Raw genomic sequence first — 24933 nt, 5'->3', positions numbered from 1 at the left:
CACAATAAAAATAATTTCTCAGATCCACAGAAATCAGGCTTTACTGTTCAGTTTTTAAACCCTGTAAGATTTATGACAAATGATCTTTTATGTAATGCTTTTATATGGTGGTGGGAGGAGTGGTACCCATATCTTCAGTAATTGCTCGCTCACAGCTAGTAATTGCTACAGTTACTGCATGCCAGATGAATTTGTCTTGAATTTCAATTTATCTTTTGACTTTAGTTTTATACAAAAGTAATGTGTGTTAAACTACTGACGTTGGTTAAATAAATCGGTTCCAGTAGTCCTAATCTCAGTTTAGAATGAATTTCACATCCTACTTAACTGTACATAATATAAACAGTTTGACTGCAGAATTTAGCTGGTGCTAAATTGTTCGCAGGAAACGCACGTCCATTTCGTCATTTTGTGCGCTGTGCTGCGTGCCAGAATAATGGTTGGCACTACCTGGATCACAATTCAGTGCGTGCTGGGCATGCCACTGACACAACTACTTTATGGACCTCCGGGGTCTCCTGTGCCATGTACAGAGTAGAAAACAAAAGAAAACAGATGTGAGCCTGTAAGACGGCTCCAGAAAGCTGCTTATGGGTGACAGATGGCCTAATAACAGTGATGATAATCAGTTGGAGGAAAATCACGGTGTGGAGAGAGGGTAGCAGAACACAGACGTGTGGGTGCGTGTGCGCGAACCACTGCTGGAGTGTGTGGGACAGGAAACACCCTCCCTAAAGTGTTACCCTAGTGCTTGATTAGGAGTGTCTCAAAAAGCAAAGCTCCTGGATGCTGAGCCGCCCAGTTCTTCCTTATTTATTACAGTCCAACTGTACCTGTCTTCTCAGTTTGACTCAGTTTTGCTAGTAAACTAATATACCATTAAAGCATAAAAAGATATACATTAATTTTACCTTTATGAAGTATTATTTCTTGAAACTGCATTATTCCTTGAACCTGCCATTTCAAGGAATAGATAGTGCTTTATCAATGATTTTCCTATGAAATTTAGCTTTGATCATAGTCTCTCATGGAATAGCCACACCAGAGTAACTGTGGTTTTGCTTATGGTGATTATTGTAATGTCTGCTGGTGACTTTGCTAATGCCTGTTTATTATCAGGCCATAGTAACGGAGAAATGCACAGTTTATGTGTAAAACCCTGGCTGTTATGTAAATGTGAGAGAGTCTGATTTTCTTCAACATGTCATTTTTACTGGAACACAGTCCTTCTCTTGCCATATAAGACTGCAGTTTTTGGCTTTTCGGGTAACAAATATTTTTGCAGTGTGCTTATGCTGTCCTTTGAGGTCCTTCCGACATCTGTTTTAGGTGTTACCTAAATGATAATTTTCTCCATAGCAATCATTTTGTCTATAATAAGTTTGTTTTGTCTCATGTTCTAATGGACAAGAAAATGGTAAATACAGTGATGTCCACTCTAATTTAATAAAAGTAAATAATACTGTATTAGACCAATTCAGTAGTCAGATCATTTCCTATGAATATGTTTATCATAATTTCCAGTGAAAACTGGATTCTTCTAAGCATAAACTTATCCAGTTTATTTTCTTATCGCAGTTCTTTAGACAAACAGTGGATTTGTCATGAGCCATAATTCATTTAAATTCTGCTTAAATGTACAAATAGGTCTGTCTAACCAGAGCACACAGCTGTGCAGGAAACTATATACACTAGTAATTATATTCTCTTAAAATGAATTACTTGTGGTCAAAATATAAATGAAGTAATGTTACGTTTTGTGTTCATTTCTGAGAATCCTGAATGATTCATGCTGGCATCTTTGTGCTAGTATATGCTTTTCCTCTGAACAAAAGCCAACTTCCTATTTCTTGTATGTACTCCCAGTCATAACATGACTCATCGTTTAAACAAATATAATTTGTCTAACAAATATTTTCTGAATCCTCTGTGAGCTAAAGCCACTTTGTCAATTTTCAAAACAGTGGAATTATAGATGTAGTTCCAACAGTGAGCCATTTAGTATTTTTGTATGTTTTTTTCATTTGATAGGAAATGAGAAAAGCCTGTTATTACTTTATTCTCTAATCTTACCAAGCTTTTACTTAACAATCCCATTTCATTCATATTTGAACTTTATTTTACTTGTTAGTCTTTCAGATTTGTCAGTCATTTATTCACCTATATCTTTACTTTCAACTTTAAGTGGGTTACACACTAGATTTGTCGGGCAGATGAAACACATCCTCCAAAAATCCCAAATGAAGGTATGCACTGCGCCATTTGCCGTTGACACATGGACTGCCAGTTGGTGCCCAGCTAGGTCTTCCAGTCCTTCAGCAAGGCTTCAACATTTTCAGGGCCACTAATAGCCTTTTTATTACTGTTTTAGATTAAACTCTGTTAAACTGTGCATAACCAGTAGTAGCAGCAAAGTACCTGTTTTGTTTTTGTCTTGCACAATGTGATGTTTACTGGAAGAAAATAAGGTTCAAGTGTAGACACCTTCATTGTCGTTGAAAGGACAGGATTAGTTTTAATGTACTGTGCTCTTTGTTCTTGCTTAGTTTTTGCTTCTGAAGGGGCGTTTTAAGATACGCTCCTAAAGAGGCAGAATTTCTCCTTAAACATAAGTAGCCATATATTCTGGATTTTATCAGACAGTGTGTAGTAGCCATGTGAAACAGTGGTGTGTAAAATTCTTCCCTCATCAAACTTTATTTTCAGCAGGGACAGAGTTAAACCCCTAAGTTTATTATTCCGAAAATTTGACCTTTTTTTCTCACAACTTAAAAAGTCCCGACCAAAAATAAAACACTGACGTTAAAGGTTCTTAGCTACTGCAGACCAGTGTGCATAGTCATAAAATGATCAATTCACTCCTTTATAAACCTGGTTATATAACACTATGTCTTGCAATATGGTATTTGTGTCCACAAGTGTTTCATGTCAGAAGGCGCTCGTGCCAGATGTGTTCAGTCAAAAGGCGATAAAGTGCAAAGGTTTTGATGCTCAGTGAGGCCAGGCTGACACTGCCAGTTCTGACTATGCATGGGTTTAAAGTAGGGGAAGAGAACTGCACAACCCTCACTGCAGAAATTATATCATTTTTATTAACCTTGGGTTTTCTGGTTTGTGTTTTGCCTGAAATTATTAAGGGGAAAGTGTATGCACTCCCTTATCCTCCGCCGTGAGAGACCACAGTACAGATACCTTCGATGGAGTAACAGGATGTCTGCTTTTGTTTGTTCTGTCACAGGCTGACCATTGGTCCTTTTGATCTTCTCCCTCTGAATCACAGACATATAATGGAAATTCTCATCTTTTTTGAAGAAGAATGTCAACCAAATGTGCAGTGTAAACAGGAAGCTTTCTGTAACTGCTCTCGATGACTGAAAGACTGACGTATCAAATACAGTTCTCACCTGTTGGTACACTGCCATGTCACTGGTTTGCTGTCACAGACAGCAGATTGTTGGGTGAGGCATAATAGCCGCAGTGCCGCCGCTAACCTAGCATTTAGGAGCATCAGCTTAGACAGAGGCTTACAGTTTAGCTGTGTGGTCTCCATCTGGCTTGAAATGTGTTGGACATTCTTTTGACCAGAGGGAGCATTCTGTTTTAGCTGTCAACAAGGAAGCCAATCTTATGACACTGACTACATCTATGGATGTAAGGTGATTGCAGAGTAAAATAATGGTGTTTTTTGTTTGTTTTTTACTTGGCAACAAATAATAATGATGACATTTTACATTTGTTTTTCCTTTATTGCATAATGTTTCTGTATCTTATTTACATTAAGTGGCTGGTTATACTGAGATTTATTTTTACATTTATGGCATTTGGCAGACGCTCTTATCTAGAGTGACTTACAAAAGTGCTTTGTCATTTAATCATAGATAATATATTATGTGATTCAAAGCAGAAGAAATTAAGGGATGTGTGGACATGAGTAGAGCACTTTGTTTCGAAAGATATGGCATCTTGATGCGCGTTGCCCTCTTAAATTGGTGGAACTAAAAGTATGCTACAGTGGACCGGCCTGCAGGCCAGCAGCTGACTGTAAAATTGCCACAAGGGGAAGAAACAGATTTTTAAAATGACATTGATTCTTCAGTAGTTTCTAGGTGCATCTCTTTTGAAATATGTGATCTACTGATTCACACGATGTGCTTCTGTACTAGTCTGTGCATCTGGTGAAAATATTTGCATTTATTTATTTTAGTTTATAACAGTGTCACATCCATGTTTTGGACATTTTGTGTCTCCATACAAGTTTCTAAGGGGAATGTGAGCACTGCTGGTGTGGTGCTGATTATGCGGGATGGACGCCAGCCAGATACAGCTCATTCGTCCTCCAGCGAATGTACCCAGAACAACGGGCACGAAGAGGCATCGAGAGAGAGAGAGAGCGCAAGAAAGAGAGAATTCTTGAACCATTTCAGTCCTTGTTTGTTTTTAATTGTTTGGCTTCGGCGGAGGGATGCGGTTTCCTTCAAAAGGGCAATATGTGCATGACTACAGCCTCAGGAATGGAAAGATTTAGGTAAAAAGAAATCCCTGTATGAGGCCTGCTTGACATCAGAGTTGAAGCTGAGAGTCTTGTGCCAGTTAAAAGATTATTAGTTATTAATATTGGTATTGGCCACAATAAGGTGCTAATTATCAGCTATCGTATCAACCCAAGAAATTCAGTACTGTTGTATCCCTAACTAATGTGTGCTGCATACTTAACTGTAACAAATGATCTCAAAGAGATGTACTTTGGTGAACCTGTGTAGAATAATGTCTCGTAGCTATTAATGTAGCAGTCCAAATTACTTAATGAAAGGTTGTTGTTTTTTTTTTTACCCAGTTAGATGTCAAATGTACACTGCTGCTGGAAGAAACAAGACCAAAGGTTAAACTCTAATGAGAGTGCACGTCTGTCTCCCAGTGTAAATGTTAGCTCTCATCTGGGCTCCGATTCTAAAGTGTTGCCCAGTGGAACATCTCTGTGACAGGGATGTCACAGATGGACATCTGTTCAGCAATAAAACTCAGAGCCAGAGTTGACCTCTGAGTGGGAGTTCTGCGAAACAAAGGAACAGTGGTGGCTCTTCACGGCTAAACAAAGACTCTCTCTTCATTTCTCCTCACGCTTTTCCACCATATGGGATTGAGGATACTTTAGCGAACTCAGTGCCCCCAAAATTGAAAAAGGATTCTAAAATGTTGTATGATTAAAGATGTTGCAAGTATTTGTTTTTCTCCTGTTCAGTAGATATCATCTTACTTAAAATATCTTTTTACACACTGTTGTTGTAGATCATGTTTGAGTCTCTTGGTGTTGATCCGTGCAAATTAACCTAACAGCTGACTGTGCTCTCTGTCAGGCTAATCAAGCTTGGTAGGCTTTGAATGTTTTTCAGAACATTCCAAATGAATAGCTTGGTTTTCAGAAGTGGGAGGTTAAAATATGGTTGGATGAAGTGATTTTATCATTACTGGATTGTTCCCTGGGGTATAGATGGATTGTTCCCTGGGCTAGTTGCCTAAACCTGATATAATGTTTAATTACAAAAGCATACAGTTACAAATGGATTTTATTTTCTTTTTGCCACAAATAATAATCAAATAATCAAAATCATTAGAACAAAAAGATTTTTTGACCCAAAAAATTCAGTCAGGTTAATACAGTTGTGGTTATTGGACTGTACTCTGATAATTTATTACTGTAATTCTTTGACAGAACAAGTGGTCTGTTAAGGGATTTCTTTATCTGTCTACAAATGCCTTTTCAGGTCAGGGATCTTTGGACTATATTCCATTTAGTAATCTCCATCTAATTATCCTATAATTAATCACTTTTTGTTCTTCAGCCTTATGGTACTCTTGACATTTTACATGACAGAAGTTTTTCACTTTCTGCCAGTGCTTTTCATGTCTTTTCTGTCAGTAGCCAACTAATGGAAATTTCTCCCATGTTCATTAATTCAGACCAGCATACTTTATCGGGTGTCCGTAAAATAACCTTTCTTTCTGGAATTCTATTGATTGCAATCAGGCTGTGGTTCCAGTACTTTTACCTGCCATGAGTGTGAAGCTTGGCAAAAAAGCAATGTCAGATACATGCAGAGTCTTGCTTTCATCAGCACACCCCATACAGCTGAAGCTTTTGACAGGGCTTATTCAGGATTAGTTCATCTGTATAATCAGAAGTCAACCAAAAACCAATGGAAAAAATTGTGGTTTCTCATCAGGCAGGGCAGAGAAGTGTTGTTTGAAGTGCTGGGTTTTAAACTGAGCAGCCTCAAGTTATTACCACAGTGAGCCGTATTCTCACTCAGATACAGTACCGGGTTTGATTTTCAAAATAATTTTATTGCCTCACATTTACCAGCCAAACCTTAACAAATGGGATATTTTCCCATTTTTGTATTGTAGTGAATATGCACTCTTGTTCTTGCGTCTCATTCAGGTTTGTGAGACTTCTCGCCTCTGCCCCTCATCTGAGTCAGCACATTTACACATTGTCATTGGGGTCCAGCAAGCCCCCAGCTCCTCGCTCTTTTCATAGGTTATTAGCACACTACCATTGTACTGTGCTCTCAGGGCTATGGTCAGACTGAATTTCCAGTTAATACTGGTAAAGTATACCTATTAAAATATGTTCTGAGGTTCTGGGCTGCTGCTGGCTGTGATGTCAGGTTAGGCAGCTGCAGGTGGGTTTCCACTTTCTTTGGAAGAGGATGCTCCAGGGAGGTGTTCTTTCAATAAAAAATTGTTAGTGTTGGATGCTACTGTATTATTAAACCCACTGTTTCATTACATAACACTTTGATGATAAATGACATGCTATTTGTGCAGAATTTGCATGCAAAGAATAAGGACAAAATGCATTGGCTCATACTTTGCTGAAAACAAATCCAGCAACTGGAATCCTCAGTAGCATACAAATCAAATAAGAACAGATATGGGTATACTTTTCAAAATTAGTCAGTTGGGGTTTCATTTAATTGCTTAGTTACTGATGCAGTTTATTTTAAAAGAAAACATTATTTCTTACATTCATTTATTATTAGAAAATCATAGTTTAGCACTGTAAACATTATATGTATAACAATTAAAAAAAACAAAACTTCTCAGCATATTGGGACTAAGAAAATCTGTTTAAAAAACAAACAAAGAAAAAATTCTTTCCTGTATCCTGTTTCCGACATGTCTAAGCGAGAAAAAGATGTTGTATAATTTGGTATAATGAATGCAGTATTGTGTTACTTACCAGCAGTATGCAAGTTCTGTGCTTTTTCCAATAAATTGTGGAATTTTTTTCCATTGATAATCGCTTCTCATGAAACACTGATCATGTAAAATGAACTGAGTCATACCTTTATGATTTGTTCCATTTTAAGCCTAAATTGAAGAACGTTATGAAATTTACCTCTTCAAAATCACCTCTTAAAATTGCACATTGAAAAGCAGTTATGGGACTCAGAGCATAATCACTAAAGTCATAGATTTTCTAATGAAGTACCTTTAGTACTGTATTTTTTTTTAACACCACTACTTTGAGTTCAAATAATGCTTTTTTTTTTCCCCTCACCAGACAACATTCAGACCATGTCTTAAAGACCATGCCAGTCTGGGTGCAGGGCTATAATTGAGGATGCTATCTGACTTTCAACGAGGGACGGGTCATTTGAGCTCACAGCTGTGTACAGCACTATGGGCCAAATGGCAGGAGTCAGAGTGCTAGGCCTGTCCCCTGGATCCCCCACAACCATCATTTATAGCCCTTATATATCCTCTAATCTATTGCTGGCCTTTGGACCCGTGTGTTCCAAAGCACTTGCATATTATGAAGTGTTCATTCAGCTCCCCTCACCTGGTTTGTCTGAGATGTCTCCAAGTGTAGTTGTAATAGCTTGGCAGACTGTTGTAGCCAGCAGATATGTCAGTAGAGTAAAATGTGAAGACTGGCACAGTTGATCCACCTTGAGTTGTAAACCATAAGTAAAACCAAATGTTGTCAGCGTCTTTAAAACCCATAACATGCAGTGTTATGTAACATAATTCGATATCAGCTGTCAATCTCCTATACTGTCTTTACTTAGTAGTAAAAATATGGGTTTCAGGCTGGCAACCTGAAGGACCGGTTGCAATTACAAGTGTGAGAAATGAAGAGGTCATTAGATTGTGAACAGTCAGCTAGTGTTCCCATAAAGTAGAATTCTGAGGTTGTTCCCCATGTGGACTTTGATATTGGTTGAGGTTGAGGGAATTGGCAGAAAAGGGTTATGATGGAAGCTGTGGAAAAAAACTCATCCTGCCCATCGGTTTTTTAAATACAATTTCCTTCTTAACCTAAGCGATTATAGCCTGTTTCCTTGTGGGTTTTATATATCATCTTAACTCAAATCTTTGTTCTCTCTCTCTCTCTAGTCTCCCCAGGTGCCTCACTATCTTTTTCTCCCTTCCTCCTGCCTGTTTCTGTCCATGCTTTTCTATTCATCACTTATTTTTTATCACACAACCAGGACAGATGTTTATACTCATCTTTGAGAGATTGAAGCTTTCAACTGGTTTGATATCCAGATGTGGTGGACCATTGATGAAATCTCATGTCCTCATCTCTTTTAAGTTCTCTTTGATGTGTGGCTATGAAACAGTGATTAGAAATAATAGATTGGGCATTACTCCAAACACAGTATGAGGTAGGCTGCTAAGATCGTTATACTTTTTTATAGATTAGCTGACTTGAAGGGTGACTTTAGTTCCCTGTTATCTTGCCCCTGGCTTTTCAGCTTTCTGCTTTTTCAGTCACAAAGAAGGTTATCTGATTTTTATGTTATGCCCATTTGTATTCTTTCTGAAATATTTACTGAAGAGTGCGGTCAAGATGACCAGTCTTCTGTGTTTACCCTCTCAGTTTATGAAACACATCCTTCTGATGAGTGGTCTTACTTTCATGCAAGTTCCATATGACGCCTGTCTCATTCATATTGTGTTGTACATTATGTATGCATAGTTTTATGAGCTTGGCCAGACAGGCTATCCTTGTGGAAACACAGAGGAGAGAGTTCCTGACTGACAAATGATTAGGTCCTGTTGACAGGGATAGTTAATCTGTGGCATTACTGCTGCACCTAAGATGTTTTCTATAACAGTAAAGAGACTGTCCTTGCAGTATTTGCAAGCTGAGAAATGTAATATTCCAATATTCCAGCTTTTTGCATAGGTCATTGTACAAGTTTTATTGGTACATTATACGTTTTACATTATACAAACAAAAGAGCCCTTAACAAATGCACGATGCAATGACACTGGGAATATGGGAATATTCATTGAGGAAGCATACTGGCTCTTTGTTCAAGAAAGCTAGACCCACAATCTGTGGCTTATAAAACCAGCAGACTTTCTGAATGTATTCTTTGAATTCCAAGTGGTCTTCTTAGACGATACAGCATTTTATTAGATGATTGTGTTCTGTTCAGAGGGTTTATCTTCATTTTCAAAATGGGTCATTGTAAACCTGTTTTAACTTAAGAAAAATAGTAATATATGTGCCAATTACATTTGAATAATAATGAGAAATGTTCAAATGGCACTTTATCTTCATATATGATTTAAGTTTTCTTTTGCTTGATCAAATAAAAGAATGTAAGGAATACCCAGAACATTGGTTATTAAGAATTAAATTATTTATTGGATTTTTATAAATATTTTAGTGATTTTTACATTTTAAATTATTTCCCCAAATTACATTAAACATCCAGAGAGAAACAAACACCATCATTGTGAAATCATCTTCACAGTTTTGTCAAAACATTAGATCACATTTTGAAAGCAAGAAATCCAGACAATTTCAGACAGTTAAAACACCTTTTCCCACAACTTTGTTTGCTCAAAAGAAAATAAGATTTTTTTCTCAGAACTTTAATGGTCTTTGCCTCTCTCCTGCATGGGGCACCTGAATGAGACTGGCTTCAGGGGTCTCATGCATCTATGTGTAGACCGCTCTCTTAAGTATAGATTTCTCTCTGTAACAACTGTCAAGCTTCTCACCTCCTATACTTGTAACCCCTACAGACACATTAAAAATGCTACAGTTTTGCAGATGTACAAGCAGACATGGGGTTTGTAGTTGAGGAAAATGCATCCTTGCATTGCACGTGAGTGTTTCCAGATGGGGAGGTTTCAAATAAGTGTTAAAGGGATCGAGGACATGACAGAAACGGACGATAGTTCATTTATCTCATAAAGCTGACAGGTACTAGCTCCTCATTCCTGGGCCTCACCAGTCCAAGTTCTTATTCTTTCTTCTTATTATTATTTTCAAAGCATCTGATCTTCTACAGAAGAACTGAAAACAAAATTGTTCATTTAAGCAATGATGAGGCACATAAGGCACTATGACTGCAATCATTTTGCAGTCCGGTTTGACTCTGTGAATAATGGAAATGTGGCTTGGCAGCAGGTCTGATAAACCTCTCACACAAGGATGGACAGCCAGACAGTTAATCCAAGATGTGTATGTTTTATTTAAAGTGTTCTCAAGAAATTTGCAATACAAATTCCCAACAGGTTTGTGTACATATTTAATTAACCCTAATCAAGACCAGCATTCTTTATAATTGTGTAATCAGGCAGTCACTATTGCTACGATGCATGTATACCCACGGTCAGCCCAGGAAATCTTGCAGAGGTTTCAGACTCTACTGAGGTCTGAAGGCCTCTGGACTGGTTTTTCACAGTACAGTTCTTGCTCTCCACATTTAGAGTCTAGCCCCGTCACCCATGCAGTGGAGGTGCCGTCTGGAAATCGTTTCTTCCATGTCTAGAGTTTTGATTGTTGTGTATGGCTGACCTCAGCTACCATCCGTCAAGCCCAGCAGCAACTCTCAGGTGCTTGGGAGTGTTGACGGGCTCGCACTCAACCACGCTCTTGTCTTTTACTTTTTCACAGCATCAACAACAAGCTGCAGCAGCCAGAGGCCGCATCAGGGGTGCTGGAGTACGCCATGAAGCACTTCGGCGAGCTGGTGAGAGCTCTTCTCCATTCCTGTCCACGTATTTGCACCCATCTCATTTCTGTGTTCAGGGCATAAGTTCCACAGCCACCTTTTTAAAAAAAAAATGCTCAGAAGAGTTTTGCCCACTTAGTATGACTTGTGGCACATATCAGGAACTGCAGTATTACAGGGCTGTCAAAAAATTAAGATACTAATTATTGGTGTAATGAGGCCAGACCTGAAGTGAATTATTTTTTTGTAAATAAATATTATATTTAATAATATCCTGACATTAGAGCTAATATTTAACCTCCCATTTTATATGAGGTTTCTCTTAGTTCTGATCCTAGACTCCTGGATCAGTTCAGTGAAATTTCTATCGAGTTAAAAGAGGTTGTCTTGCCGTCCTCCTCAAATTCTTATGATATTTCACTGTAAGTAATGAACTTACTTACAATTAAATGGTGAACTTACTTAATTTCTCTGGCCATGTCCCAGAGTGCCTTAAAGTTCAATTTATTCTCAAGAAATATGGTCTTGACCCAACTCTAAGCATTTTAGACATACTGCAAAATTATCTTTTATTTGCAAAATCTTGGAGTAAATAGCGGTCTCTAACTTGTTTAGAAATTGAAAGCACACACACATTGAAGTTTCAATCTGGTTTCTATAAGAAACAGCACAGATGGCTCTGCTAAAAACTTTTAAATGTTGAGTCTGCTGACTCTGGTCAGGCCTCAGTATTGGTATTATTGGATCATAGTACAGCATTTGACAGGATTGCGCACAGTACTCTTAATCGGTCTTAAGAAATGGATTTAGAAAAGCAACAGCTTTAAAGTGGTTTTAGTTTTATCAAATAGAAAATGTTAGTATCAGATGGCGAAAAAAGGTCCACCCTGGCTAAATTTACTTAACCATATTTTATCTCCTCCATATATGCTCTTGCTTGAGGATTTAATTATACATTTTCATATTACTTTTCATTTTTATGCAGAGTACATAGTTACATCTATCTATCTATGAAGCAAACTGACTTCTGTAGAGTATCCAATCTACTGGACTGCATTGCAGCTATAAAGGACTGGTTATATAGTAACTTTTTAAAGTTAATTGAGGACAAGACGGAATTCCTGATTAATGGCCACAGTGCTCTCTCAAAAGCTCTTGGTCCACTAGCACTAAAAGTCAATCCTTCTCCAAAAAATGTGGTTGTTATTTTTACTCTCAGTTAAGTTTCTCAATGCATATAAAGAAACTTATTCAATCATGTTTTTTTTCCCCAAAATTAATATTTTGTTATTATTGCAGGATTCACAGAGAGTTGTTCATGCATTTGTGTCATCTCATTTGGATTACTGTAATCCTTTGTCATGCCTTTGTCAAGTGACATTGAAAAAGCTCCAGCTGACTAAAAACTCAGCCACATTAGTCCAGTGCTGGCCACACTTCACTGGCTATCAGAGAGGTATAAGATCAATTTTAAATGACTGGTTCACACTTATCAGGCACTGGAAAGGGAAGCACCGGGATGTATTTGTGACCTGCTAGTGCCTTATGATAGTGAACGATTACCAAAGTACTCAAATCAGGAGTTCTTGGAGGGTCACGAGGACAAAACTGAAGTGGAAGGGTGATTATGAAATAGTCTCCACTCTTGTATAAGACTTCCATATTCCTTGGCCTCTGTTAATTAATTGCACAAAATCCACTTGTGGTCTTTCAAGGGTGATGATTACAGGTTGTTAGTTTACTGCAGGCGTTTTCTCTGTTTTTGTGTTTTATTGCTTTTAACTTTATAGCTTTGTCTGAGAGTAGTGCTATATAAATACAATTGATTGAGATGCTCTTTGGTGATGACATTATACATGCAAGTTTTCAGGAACCTTTCTTATGATCTATGAGAAAGTATAAAAAGTGTACAAAATATACAGAATGGCCTAAGAATATATTGAGGCATTTCGACACTGGGACCCAGTATTTTCAGTTGTTATGCTTGTGGTAGAAAAAGTAGCAAAATGCGATAGATCTGGACAAGAGGCAGGTATTTGACTGAGATCCATTTATTTGTAGGAAGCTTCTGTTTTGGTGATGGAGGTGGGACATTTTTTAACATCCAGGTGTTGTTTCTTCTTAGACCACCTCATGGTGTCCACAGCGATGCAGTCCAGATATGAAATAACACCAATAAACAAAGATATGCATTGAAAGACTGCAGCTATTTTCCACATCTGTGGCATAATCCAGCAGATAGGACATCTCTCTTAAGACGTGATTGCTTCTGCATGCTACCTAATTGTTTCAAGACCAATTGTACAAAATTTGTACTCGTGTGCGTCGGTTACAAGGAGAGCTGGCTTGAGGTGCTGATAGCAAGACAGACTTGTGCTCTTCAAGAAGCATAAACCTTGAGTTATCTTAGAGTGGGCATTTGGAAGCACATTGCAAGACGGCACAGCATAAAAAGGCACGTTTACAGCGGCTTCTTTTTGTGTCTTTAAAATGAACTTTCTGCAGTGACTAAATCGAGCTGCAGCCTGCTGATCTTACATGAGACCATTGCCACATGATGCATCTCTGAAATCGAATGTGTCCTCTTTCACTATTACACTCTGGGCAACAAAATGTAAACTTTTTTTGTTTGTTTGTTTCACAAACTAAAATACATGGAACGTCATGGTGCTTTTTACTCTGAAAACAGTTTTTAGAAACTTTCTATCATGCGTGGTTTTTAAGTGACAGGGCAATTAAGTTTTGCATTAGGTATACATTACTTATTCATAAATAGAGCTGTTATTACACTACAAAAAGGTACTTATAAATTATGCAGTGTATGATATTTGAGTATATTTGGCCTCAGGAACATTCTTCAGTGTCCAGCAATAGTCTGCCATCATGGGGGGGGAGAGAATCCGCTTTCCTTCATAATACTTTTCCATACTTTATGTAATGACGTGCAAGTATAACTGTACACCAAAATAACTATGGGCGATGGTGAAATTCTGAAAACATATTTACATTCAGTGTGCAAAAATACATAATAAACAGGTATTTTTTTGTTGACTAGTGTTATCTAGTAATTATCCAGTCTCCACAGCCCAGTGTGTCACTTTCCAGCTTCTCGTAAACCGGCGTCTGGTAGTTGGCACTTGATCAAGTCTGAGTGCATCTAATGTGCTTCTCTGTAAATCAAGTAAATGCTTCCAGAGAACATTATGTGAGGGGTGAATGGTTGGTGACGCTTAGCTAAAGACCCCATTGAGCTGAACCTTTTCTTTCCCTCTGGGCGTTTTTCTTACCTTGTCAGTAAGCAGACCGCAAAAGGTCATGTCAAAATTCCCCTGTAGGTCAGTTTCCAGAAAAGCACCAGGACTATAAATTTCGGAACATGTTTACGACATTTAGCATGAAAATGTTACATTATGGATGAAAGTGATAACCTACATGCCACTCTATGATTTTATTTTATTTTTTTAGGGAGTCGAGGTTGAGGAGTCTCAAAAAGTGCTGTTAAATTGAATAGAGAAGATGGAGAGAGATGTAATATGGAATGACTACTAGTGTAGTTGTATATTTCATATTGGATATGTGCAGTATCAGTTTTGTAAAAGTGTCACCAAAATATATTCGCATTGTAAAGATGTTAATTGAGTGTTGAACATGATGCCTTTTATCGTCATCACCTTTAAGCTTTAAATTGAATGCTTGTCATCCATACTTCTAAAAATGAACCCTCTGCTGGCCGTGCTAATGTCTGCGTCTATAAACGCGTGTTTGTTTATCTGGGAATACCCTGTTAACACCATATAAATCCAAGACCCAGTGCCGCCAGATTGAAAACCTCCCAGTGAGAGCCCTTCTGATTTATTTTACCTTTGCTTTAAGAAAATAACAAGAGAGCATCAGACTTTAGGCCGATTTGTGGGCTGAGGCCTGTTGAGCTGTGGGGGGCTCATGCTGAATCAGGAGCTCTGTGCAGTCTTTCTGGACAGTGCGCATGGGCTTCTATAAACAAACCGCTTCTTCAAGCAAACCACTTTCAATTACCATAGGAAGCAACCACACCCACTGGCTTCAAGATTGCACCTACTGCTTCATTATTCTGTGCGTTCAAGAAGTTGTACTTTTGAATTCTAAACAAGTCTGCTATGATTTAATTTGAACCTGAGTCTGTTTTGAAAGTTAAATTTCTGAATGTTATTTTTCACATTCATTTATATAAATTTTGTGGTATCAGTCACTCAATATGCAATGTGAAAAATGTACTAAAAATATTTCTAGTTAAGTTTATATGCAGCTCCTATAGGGATATTGTGACTAGTCAATCACAGGCTTTTATGTTTATTTTACCACATTACCTCATTCATCCCTTTTAGGAGATCCAGGCCACATGGTATGAAAAGCTGCACGAATGGGAAGATGCTCTTGTCGCCTATGATAAGAAGATTGACATGAACAAGGAGGACCCAGAGCTTATTCTGGGCCGCATGCGCTGTTTAGAGGCTTTGGGTGAATGGTAGGTGCACACATCAACTTACTACATAAAAGCGGCTTTACAATCACAGATATGAAGGGTAGTGGTTAATAACGCAACTTGAAATAGGTGTATAGGCTAAGTTTCTGGTATCTTGTATGTGATTTTGTAAGTATCCTATCTTGTTTCTTGTTCAGAGAATTTGTTTTGACAGTTTTTATTTAATTATAGATTAATTAATTGATTTGGGGTAATGTACATTTGTCCATTTATGTATGTATGTATTTATTTATTTATTTACTTACATATTTACTTATTTATTAATGACAAGTAATTTTAGAAAAGATTATGCAATTTTTGTTTTACTTGCAATAAGTTTCTTGTCTTGTTCAGAAAACAAGATAAATGACTATTCTGCTTATTATAGCACTATCATAGCACAACCTATTCTTTACCCATCATCCCCTGACATGTCAATGTGTTCAGACCTTGTTTAGCATTCAATTGCCGCAATCAACAGCAAGATTATTTGAGTGTGAATGAGTTTTTAAAAAAGCCAGGAAATGGGGTTATAGATTCTCTTTGTCTGTGAACGCTTCATTCCTAGAAATGGCGCATGATAGAATGGCCAGAGTGGCTGGGCATAAGAAATTGGGGAAAAAATGTTGACCACTTCCAGTGAGCAGCATGTGTTTGCTGGGAAGCACGGTGGGACGGTGTGTACGGTGAAGTTGGACGCACTTAGACGCACTCGCGTGCCACCTTCAGAATTTTTCTAAGAAGGCGTCTAGGAGTAGTCTGATACTGATCGGGGAACCGTCAGGTCGGCAAAGAACCAGCTTGTATTTTTTTAGGATATTAAGGAATACCTTACAGCAATGTTGAATCCAGATCTTTGAAGTTGGACACCATATGATTAAAAACTGGAGAGGATAATAAGTTACCCTTGTGGAAAATAAGAATAGTTTTGATCATAACGTGAAAATATGAATCTGGTTCAGTGTCACTACGTACCTGTAATTGCTACCAAAATCACAAATGGTTCCATCAGTTCTCTCTCTTCTCAAATTTTATTTGAAAAGTGTCAAATATTTTACTTTTGCCAACCATTAAAATAGCATAAATATAAAAGATTCTGTTTAAAAAATGTTGTAGTGCATTATATTTACTTGACACAGGAGAGACCCTTTGATTTTAGAAGAATGACTGCACTGAAAGCCATGAAAGGATCTTGGCAGGTCTGAATACTAGCCTGCAGTGCCACAAGTAACAGTGTGGACTGACTTTTTCCATTTCCATTGAACCCCATTAGCAGCAGAAATACACGTGATGGGTTTAGATATGTTTTTCTGCTTATTTGTATGAAGAGTAGGAGAATGAGTACATTTTGGGCTATTTAGATAGGTGGGAAATATAACTGCTTTTTAAAGTAAGCTTTAAAAATTTATAGCCCAGGTTTTATGCCATACTATATTCTGAAGCCTCATTCTTTAAAACTGACTAATATGCAAAACATAGCTCCCATAAATTAAACTAATTTCCAGAAGTATATATCGCAAAAATATTTAGCACCTATAAGTGTTCACACTTTAGACTAATACTTTTTAAAAATTGGCGTCAAACACTCCTGGATGAATCATTGTTATGATTGTACAAAATTTGTCCATGTGAGTGTCACTGTGAGTTTGTTCAGTCTCCCCATGTGTTTACCTGTGCGTGTGTGCGTGCGCATACACATGTTTTACACAGGCACATAGAATGAGCTCCCCTTGTTTTTCGACCCCATATAATATGTCCTCCAGACAGCTGGGAAAGCATTTTATTTGCTGTGATCCCCGCCAACCTCGAGACACGCACAGTCTGCTCAAGGTCCACAGCCTACAATTCCACACCCATATGGGGCCTGTGCAGAGGGGCCATTCGTTTTTACAGGTCTTCCAGGTTGTGATATGAGGTCATGTCGTTTTGCAGTTTATCAGAGCCAAGGTCAAACAGGCCATCATTCCACCCAAATACACTCAGTGGCTGTTAGTGAGGAGGCTGTATTCTCCTCTGTCTTTCTGGTGTGTTTTATGAACTGCAGGTGTAGGCTGTCCTACCAACCGCTATTAGAATCCAACCACAGGGGGGTCAGTGTATTTCCAGTGCATTAACTCTTTCACTAAACACTAAACACCTGTATGCCTTAGTGCCTAGGGCTAATGTAGGGCTTACCCTAAAACTAGGTGTTGGAAAATGGTTAAGAAGGAAATGATAATTGCAAACAAGCCAAGTAAAAGCATGTATCTACTCTAAACACCCAGGGGTCAGCTCCACCAGCAGTGCTGTGAGGAGTGGACTCTGGTCAGTGAGGAGACGCAGGCTAAGATGGCACGCATGGCAGCAGCTGCAGCCTGGGGCCTGGGTAAGACATAAACACTCGCATTTCCCTTCATTCAAACCTGCATCTTTAAGATGGGTATGCATGGATTGCTATCTTTATAAAAAGCTCACATTTAATATGCAGTACGTTAACATAACACAATGAATTTATACCTAAAAATACCTGTGTGTGGCTTTAGTGGGGCCACCATTTAGTGGAATAAGGGAACACAAAAAGCCTGATGATGCGTAAGCTTTAGAAAAAAATAAATAAACATAAGCTACAAAATAGGTTGTGGCACTAAAAACCCCAGATCTCATTCAGTCATCTCCAAGATGATGTTTGTGTTTAGACTGGTCATGTCTCCGCGGGGCCTCTCCTGTAGCCTGGAGCAGGAGAGCTGCTTGCTGTCAAAGCACTGACCACAGAAAAGGACACCCTCATTTAAACGCAATTTATTGCAGGTCCCCGAGTCAAAACATGGCAGCTTCTTACTCGCTTCATGTGGCACTGTGATGAAGCTCTCATCTGAAATGTTTGTAATAAGCCATGAGAAGTTCTTCCTGTACATCTCAGTTTAGTTCAAGCATTGGACCAATTACTCTTCATGAGAAGGCCCGAATGTGTCTACTGCAGTGCTTTTCCATAATTAGTGTCTCATAGCTTTATGCAGAAGTTAAGAAGCTGGACTGAGGAACTTGGTCATTTCTTTAGAATCATAAATAGTAAACGTATGTATTTATTACAGTAGTCAACTGAATGTGTGACATGCATTTTGCTAGTTTTCTAACATAAACCTAGCCATCACACCTCAGAGCAGTTAAGCAGCAGGCATTTCTTTGTATCTTTGTGAGTTGCTCAAGTAACTTTCAAAAATACAGTGAGTCTTTGTTTGAATTAGTTTAGCTTAGCTTCATTCGCTTTCTTTTTCTTCAATATTTTTCCAGATATATATTGGTATGCTTTGTGTTTAAAGGGCACTGGGACAGTATGGAGGAGTACACCTGTATGATCCCCAGAGACACTCATGATGGTGCGTTCTACAGGGCGGTGCTTGCTTTGCACCAGGACCTCTTCTCATTGGCACAACAAGTAAGTGACAGCTCTGATCTTCACTAAGGAGAAGCTTGCTGGCTTTAGAACTACTCTGAACCTAGTCATGCACCTAACCTCTCTCTGTAGTCATACTGTAACCAAGAAGACAGAGCTAAGCTACTAGTTTTTATTCTGATACCAACTGAAGCAGTTTCATGTCACTGACATGAAATGGTTAAGTCAGCCCATTTTTCGGGGATTTTTTGTTTTGTTTTGTTTTTGACATTTACGGTCGCAGTTCACTGACCGTTTAACACAAAGGATGGATGTTTGTCATTGAACTTTACAAACAGATGAGTATGTCTGGACAGTGAACTCAAGCCCTTCGGGGAGCCTGGTCGGTGAGGCCCCACCTCTACACATATTTGGCAACCCCACCTGTGCTGCTGTTCCTAGTGGAGTCATTGCCAAAGTCACGTCAATCAAACCCAGACCCCGACTCTTACCCTCCGTAAGCTGAAAAGGAAGACAGTCGTTCAAATAGGGCCCAGTTCATGCAGAAACCCAAATATGAACCAGATGCAGGAGTATTTGTTAGGGTCCTTGGGGTATGTTTACCTGAAAACGGCTGGTAATCCCAACATGCCATAGCAGCGCACTTCATACGAGGAGTCAGAATTAGGACAAACAGAAATGTCTCATCTCTGTGTTCAGTACACATTACTGTCCTGACCGAATCTGCCTGTAATGTGGCTTGAAAATAGCATTAGGGGCCAGAGGTGAAGGAGGAACAGATAAATCCTAAATGCACACAGTAACTTTCAAATTTTTCAAGAAGAACAATGAGCTAGTGGCGATGCGTTGCTGCTGTGCTGGGCTGGCGTATTCAGCAGCTGAGCCTGCCGCAGCCGCGCCCTGTTTCCCGTCAGCTCACACTGCCTCCGCCTCTGGCCATGTAACGGCTGCCGGTGTCACTCTGAAGGCCATCTACGGCACCACACAGTCACCCTTGGGCTTTATCCGAGCTCTCAGAGCACAGCATTTCCTCCTCGCCAAAATGTGCGCACACCGAGTGTGTCCGCACGCCCGTCTGGAAGCAGCTCATCAGGCTGAGCCGCAATCGCCGGACGTCACGTTGAAGCAACAGCTGTGTCCCTCAGCTGCAGCAGCTCTCTCTTCCTCTCCTGCTTCATCTCTTGCTTTTTTTTCGCTGCTCTTTCTCCTTTTGCGGTTTAATTGCTGCAGCATGAGGAATGCAGGTGTGGGCCGTGCGAGAGCGCGAAACCCGTGCTCGCTTAGTCTGGGAGCGTGTCTGCCAGCTGGCGTGCGGAGAGTTGCATAGATACCAGTAATGTCTGACTTTGATTTCCCAGCATGGGTTGTGTTCACTGCATGGCCTTCTGTCTCGGAGAGGTCCCGCTCCCTGTGCCACATCAGGGAGAGGTGTTAACATCCAGATGGAGTCTACCTATCAAAATGGGCAGAGGTGCTAAAGCTTGAGGGCTTTTAGAGCTTGTGTGTGCTCGTGTGCTTCATTAGTATTTGACGGCAGCGTTTTTGCCTTCATAATGACTTTAAAAGCACTTGTTATGGTGACAACAGGCTCATTTGCTGCTGATTAAGGAAATACTGGCTAATGGAGCGACAAAACAGGTGTTGTATCTGTGCAGTTTCCCATAGAGCCCTGCTGGCTCCCTTCAAAGAGGGGAAAATGTGAGCATCGTTAACTAGCATGTCTTGATTGACCGCCTGTGTCTTTACAGAGGAAAGTGGCCATTTCAGGCCTGTAATCTCGCTGGGACATGTGGGACTGGGATTAGAGTGATGGGATGGAAGAAATCCTAGCAGCAGCTTGGGGATGAATGCTTGTTCCTCACCCTCAGAGCTGTGTTTCAGCACTGTAGTCTCTTCCATACTAACAGTTCAATTCATCAGCAGATGTATAGCCCGTTTTGATTTTTGTCTGGAGTTTGTGCACTTAATGTCTGTATGTGCATTTTCAGTGCATCGACAAGGCTCGAGACCTGCTGGATGCCGAGCTGACAGCCATGGCGGGAGAGAGCTACAGCAGAGCCTATGGGGTAAGATGTGTCTCCTCTCTAAAGTGGCCTCTTCTGAAGACTCCTCGGGTCAGCTCCAGAAGAATAGCAGCTTGCAAAAGGATCAGTAATGGGTGGCTTTATGATGATTTTATAGCAAGGTCCAGAATAACCTGAAGTCCTTCAAAGCAAGTAGCCCCTGTGTTTGAACAGCCTGGTTTTCTTGCCTGTTTGGCAAACAAATCATACCCTTTTCATCCTCTCCATGGTCTCATGTGGTTTATATAACAATGGCCATAAATTTCTACACATGAATGGAAATGACATGACGTTTTCCTCTACTGAGGTGAGTGAGTCACACATGGTGTATTGATGTGTACATCATTGTTCTGATGAGAGTAAACAAGTGATATTGTGTAATCTGATTTGACGTACCCATTAACTGAAGCGTGGCTGTATTGGCAGCACCATTGGTCTTCTGGAAAACTAAAGCGTGCATAAATATAATGTAAAAAACCTGGTGAATATGTTGCTGAAGCTCTTGGGTATGTTTGATGAGCTCTGGTCGGGCACTGTGCCTGTGGGGTTTTAGTTCAGATTAATGTGTCGCAGTTTTTACACAAGCACATTGCCACAAGCAGGGAGAGTTTATACTACTCTGAATGAATTCCAGGCTGCAGTGATAAAGTTCTTTCATTTCATTTATGTAATGATCATTTTAACCCACCATGGGCACAATGAATTAAGCACCTTTTAGGATATGGGAGACTGATATGGCATGTTTTATGTTGTCTTTCTGTGTCTCTCTCTCTCTCTCTCTCTCTCCTTCTTTCTCTCCTGTCCCCTCCCTTTAAGGCTATGGTGTCATGTCAGATGCTGTCAGAGTTAGAGGAAGTGATCCAGTACAAACTGGTTCCAGAAAGGAGAGACATCATCAGGGAGACGTGGTGGGAAAGGCTGCAGGTAACCAATAAACCTTAACATCTGCTGGAATATTGTTGCATGTATGTCTTGCATCTCCTGGCCACCCACACAACTGTACTTTATGTTCTCGTCAAAGCAGCACTGTGTGCATTCGTTTCAGAAGGAAAATCAGCCAAACGTATTCAAAACTGAAATAAAATTTAATAATGTGATGGTTTGAAAAAATAAATATGGCTCCAATTTATGGAAATATCATTTGTTTACGACATGTGTTTCCTGTTTTTCACATAATCTGCCTGGCCATAGATAGCGGTGCATTTTTCAGTATTACAGTAGATACAGACTTTTCCATATCTAATCAGCCAATCACACGGTTGCAACTCAACGCATTTACGCACATAGACATGGTCCAAGACAACCTGCCAAGGTGATTTTAGTCATTTTGAATCTGGCATGGTTGTTTGTGCTAGATAGGCTGGTGTGAGTATTCTAAAAAGTCCTGATCTACTGGGATTTTTATGCAAAACCATCTAGGGTTTACAGAGAATGGTGAAAAAGAAACTATCCAGTGAGCAGCATTTCTCTGAGCGTATTCAGAGTAGAATGGCCAGGTTCAAGCTGATAAAAAGACAACAGTAAATCGAATAACCACTCATTACATCCAAGGTATACAGATGAGCATTTCTCAGCACACAATACATCGAACATTGAAGCAGATGGCCTACAGCAGGACGTGTTTATGAGGCTACGATTTGCATGGGCTCACTAACATTGGACAATAGAAGATTGGAAAAATGTTGCCAGGTCTGATGAGTGTTGATTCCTGCTGCAACATTTGGATGGTAGGGTCAGAATTTGGCATGAACAACATTTATCCATCCTGCCTTGTATCAACAGTTAAGGCTAGTGGTATAGATTGTGTGGGGGATATTTACTTGGCACACTGAGTCTTTTAATTAAGCTTCGTTTAAACACCACAACCATCTTCAGTTCTCTTGCTGACCATGTACCTCCCGTTATGAGCACAGTGTACCCATCTTCTGATGGCTACTTCTAGCAGGATTACGTGCCAAGCTCAAATCAAGCTCAAATCATCTCAAACTGGTTTCTTGAACATGACAATAAGTTCACCTTACTAAAATGGCCTCCAGTCACCAGATCTCAATCCAATATCAGTGCTGGCCACCTTTGGGATTTAGCGGAAGGGAGATTCACATCATGGATGTGCAGCTGACAGATTTCAGCAATGTGCAGTGATCATTCTGTCTAAAATAAAAAAAAAATGAAAATAAAGATGAATTATCAACAATTGCATTTTCAGAGAAAAGTCTGTAGAAGTCAAAGTTCACTTCTAGGAATTACTTGAGTGAGTATGAAAAGTACAAAATCATTACAAAAATGAAACTACTTTTGCCATGAATACTTTTTTTTCTGCCTACATTTGTAGTTAAAGATAAATCTGTGATTAGTGTTCACCAACTAAATCAAATAAAACTTTCTTCCATACCTGAATCCCCCTGCCTAGTGAAATGTTACTGAAATTCCAAAAATAGCTAACTATAATCGCATAAAATGTTTTTTATATATATATATATACACACACACACTTAATATACTCAATTAATATACTCAAATCCTGCTTGTGCACCATGGCTGAAAGGCATTTGCCTATTGATATACCCTCATGCATCTCCAGTCTCTGTTGCTTTCCATAAAAATGTCTAAAAATGTTTCCTAGCCACCTGTCATGTACAGGAGGACATCCTGCATTGCCACACAGAAGACTAGTCCAGCATCCATCCCTCCTGCCTGCACCAGATAGATTCGTCCAGCCATGGGCTGGCATGGAATGGCCCATCTAAGAAAGAAATCTGATCCCAGTGCTAGCGTTCACTTCTGCGGTTTCTTGAGAACTTTGGAATGCCGTTATTTGTTTAATTAAGCCACCGCGCTGAATTAGTGGAACACTCTTATGGTTAGGACACTGTCAAATACCATGATGTTACCAGTATGGAAAATATGAGGACAAAAAAAATTGTGTTGTGTGCAGGGCTGCCAGCGAATAGTGGAGGACTGGCAGAGGATCTTGATGGTGCGTTCTCTTGTCATCAACCCCCACGAGGACATGAGGACCTGGCTGAAGTACGCCAGCCTGTGTGGAAAGAGTGGCCGACTGGTGAGGTGTTCCTAGATGATGTCTGCTCTTTAACCCTCAGTATTTTTAACAGGGCCAAAGTGATCTTAGATCAGTCATTTACGTTTACATTTACAGCATTTAGCTGACGCTTTTTATCCAAAGCGACTTACAGTTATGACTGAGTACAACTTGAGGAATTGAGGGTTAAGGGTCTTGTTCAGGGGCCCAACTGTGGCAACTCGGCAGTTCAGCATAGTTATTGACGTCCTTTGTGTCCGTAATCGGTCATCACTAGATAACACTGTTTCATAAACTCTTAACTACCCATTTCATGTCAGACCCACTAGTTGGTTGACTTGTTACACTTAAATGTAAATACTGTAAGATTTTGTAAGAGCAAAATTAGGAATTTAATTAGTACTTCAAATTACCATGATAAACTAGCTGTTAGTTGACCAATATGGGTGTGATCAGTATACATACGATGGTTTTATTTATTTATTTATTTATTTATTTATTTATTTATTTTTGCTCTGTAGTCATCTTGGCGTTAGCCTCTTGTTCACTGCAGTAAACTACCCTGCCAGCTCCAGTGATCAGCAAAAACTGTTTGAAATTTCTTTTCAATTAGCAAGCGCTACAGTGAACTGATTACTTTTATTCCCTATTGAAGTGCAATGGTCACAATGAGTTCAAACATGTGCCTCTGTTTATGTCTGTGCTATCTTACTGTGATTCTGGTGATCTTAAATATTATTCTTGCTTGATTAGACAAAATCTACCGTGAGTTCAACTTTAGGCCAATGTTTTAAGTTCCAACCCCTACAAAGCACAAGACTGGGCAGAAGAGGCATGAGCTCACAGCTCTGGTTCACTGTGCCAATGGTGAGGGCTGCTGAAAGGTTGTGACAGATGAGCGGTTGAAAGAGAGAGAGAAAGACTGCAGTGTTCCTGAGGTCATACACCCCACGGTGGGGTCAAGGGTCATG

At 39.5% G+C, this 24933-nt stretch overlaps 1 protein-coding gene and 1 long non-coding RNA gene across 3 annotated transcripts in view; both read left to right on the top strand.

Annotated features, from left to right (window-relative positions):
* Positions 1 to 24933, top strand: part of mtor (mechanistic target of rapamycin kinase) — a 73479-nt gene that overhangs the window by 33091 nt on the left and 15455 nt on the right. For both annotated transcript variants that reach the window (XM_081702978.1, XM_081702977.1), the window contains exons 29-35: positions 10928 to 11003; positions 15350 to 15489; positions 17751 to 17851; positions 18786 to 18901; positions 20848 to 20925; positions 21739 to 21846; positions 23858 to 23983. In XM_081702978.1, coding sequence (XP_081559104.1) covers positions 10928 to 11003; positions 15350 to 15489; positions 17751 to 17851; positions 18786 to 18901; positions 20848 to 20925; positions 21739 to 21846; positions 23858 to 23983 — 745 coding nt within the window. The remainder of the gene's footprint in view (positions 1 to 10927; positions 11004 to 15349; positions 15490 to 17750; positions 17852 to 18785; positions 18902 to 20847; positions 20926 to 21738; positions 21847 to 23857; positions 23984 to 24933) is intronic.
* Positions 2719 to 7024, top strand: LOC145652620 (uncharacterized). The gene is made up of 3 exons (XR_014118894.1): positions 2719 to 3651; positions 4256 to 4525; positions 4835 to 7024. It is a non-coding gene; the product is annotated as an uncharacterized LOC145652620 (long non-coding RNA).

This window comes from Electrophorus electricus, chromosome 20, assembly GCF_041902795.1.
Source record: "Electrophorus electricus isolate QZ-2024a chromosome 20, ASM4190279v1, whole genome shotgun sequence".
Classification (NCBI taxonomy): Eukaryota; Metazoa; Chordata; class Actinopteri; order Gymnotiformes; family Gymnotidae; genus Electrophorus; species Electrophorus electricus.
This window is presented reverse-complemented; position numbering and strand designations above follow the sequence as displayed.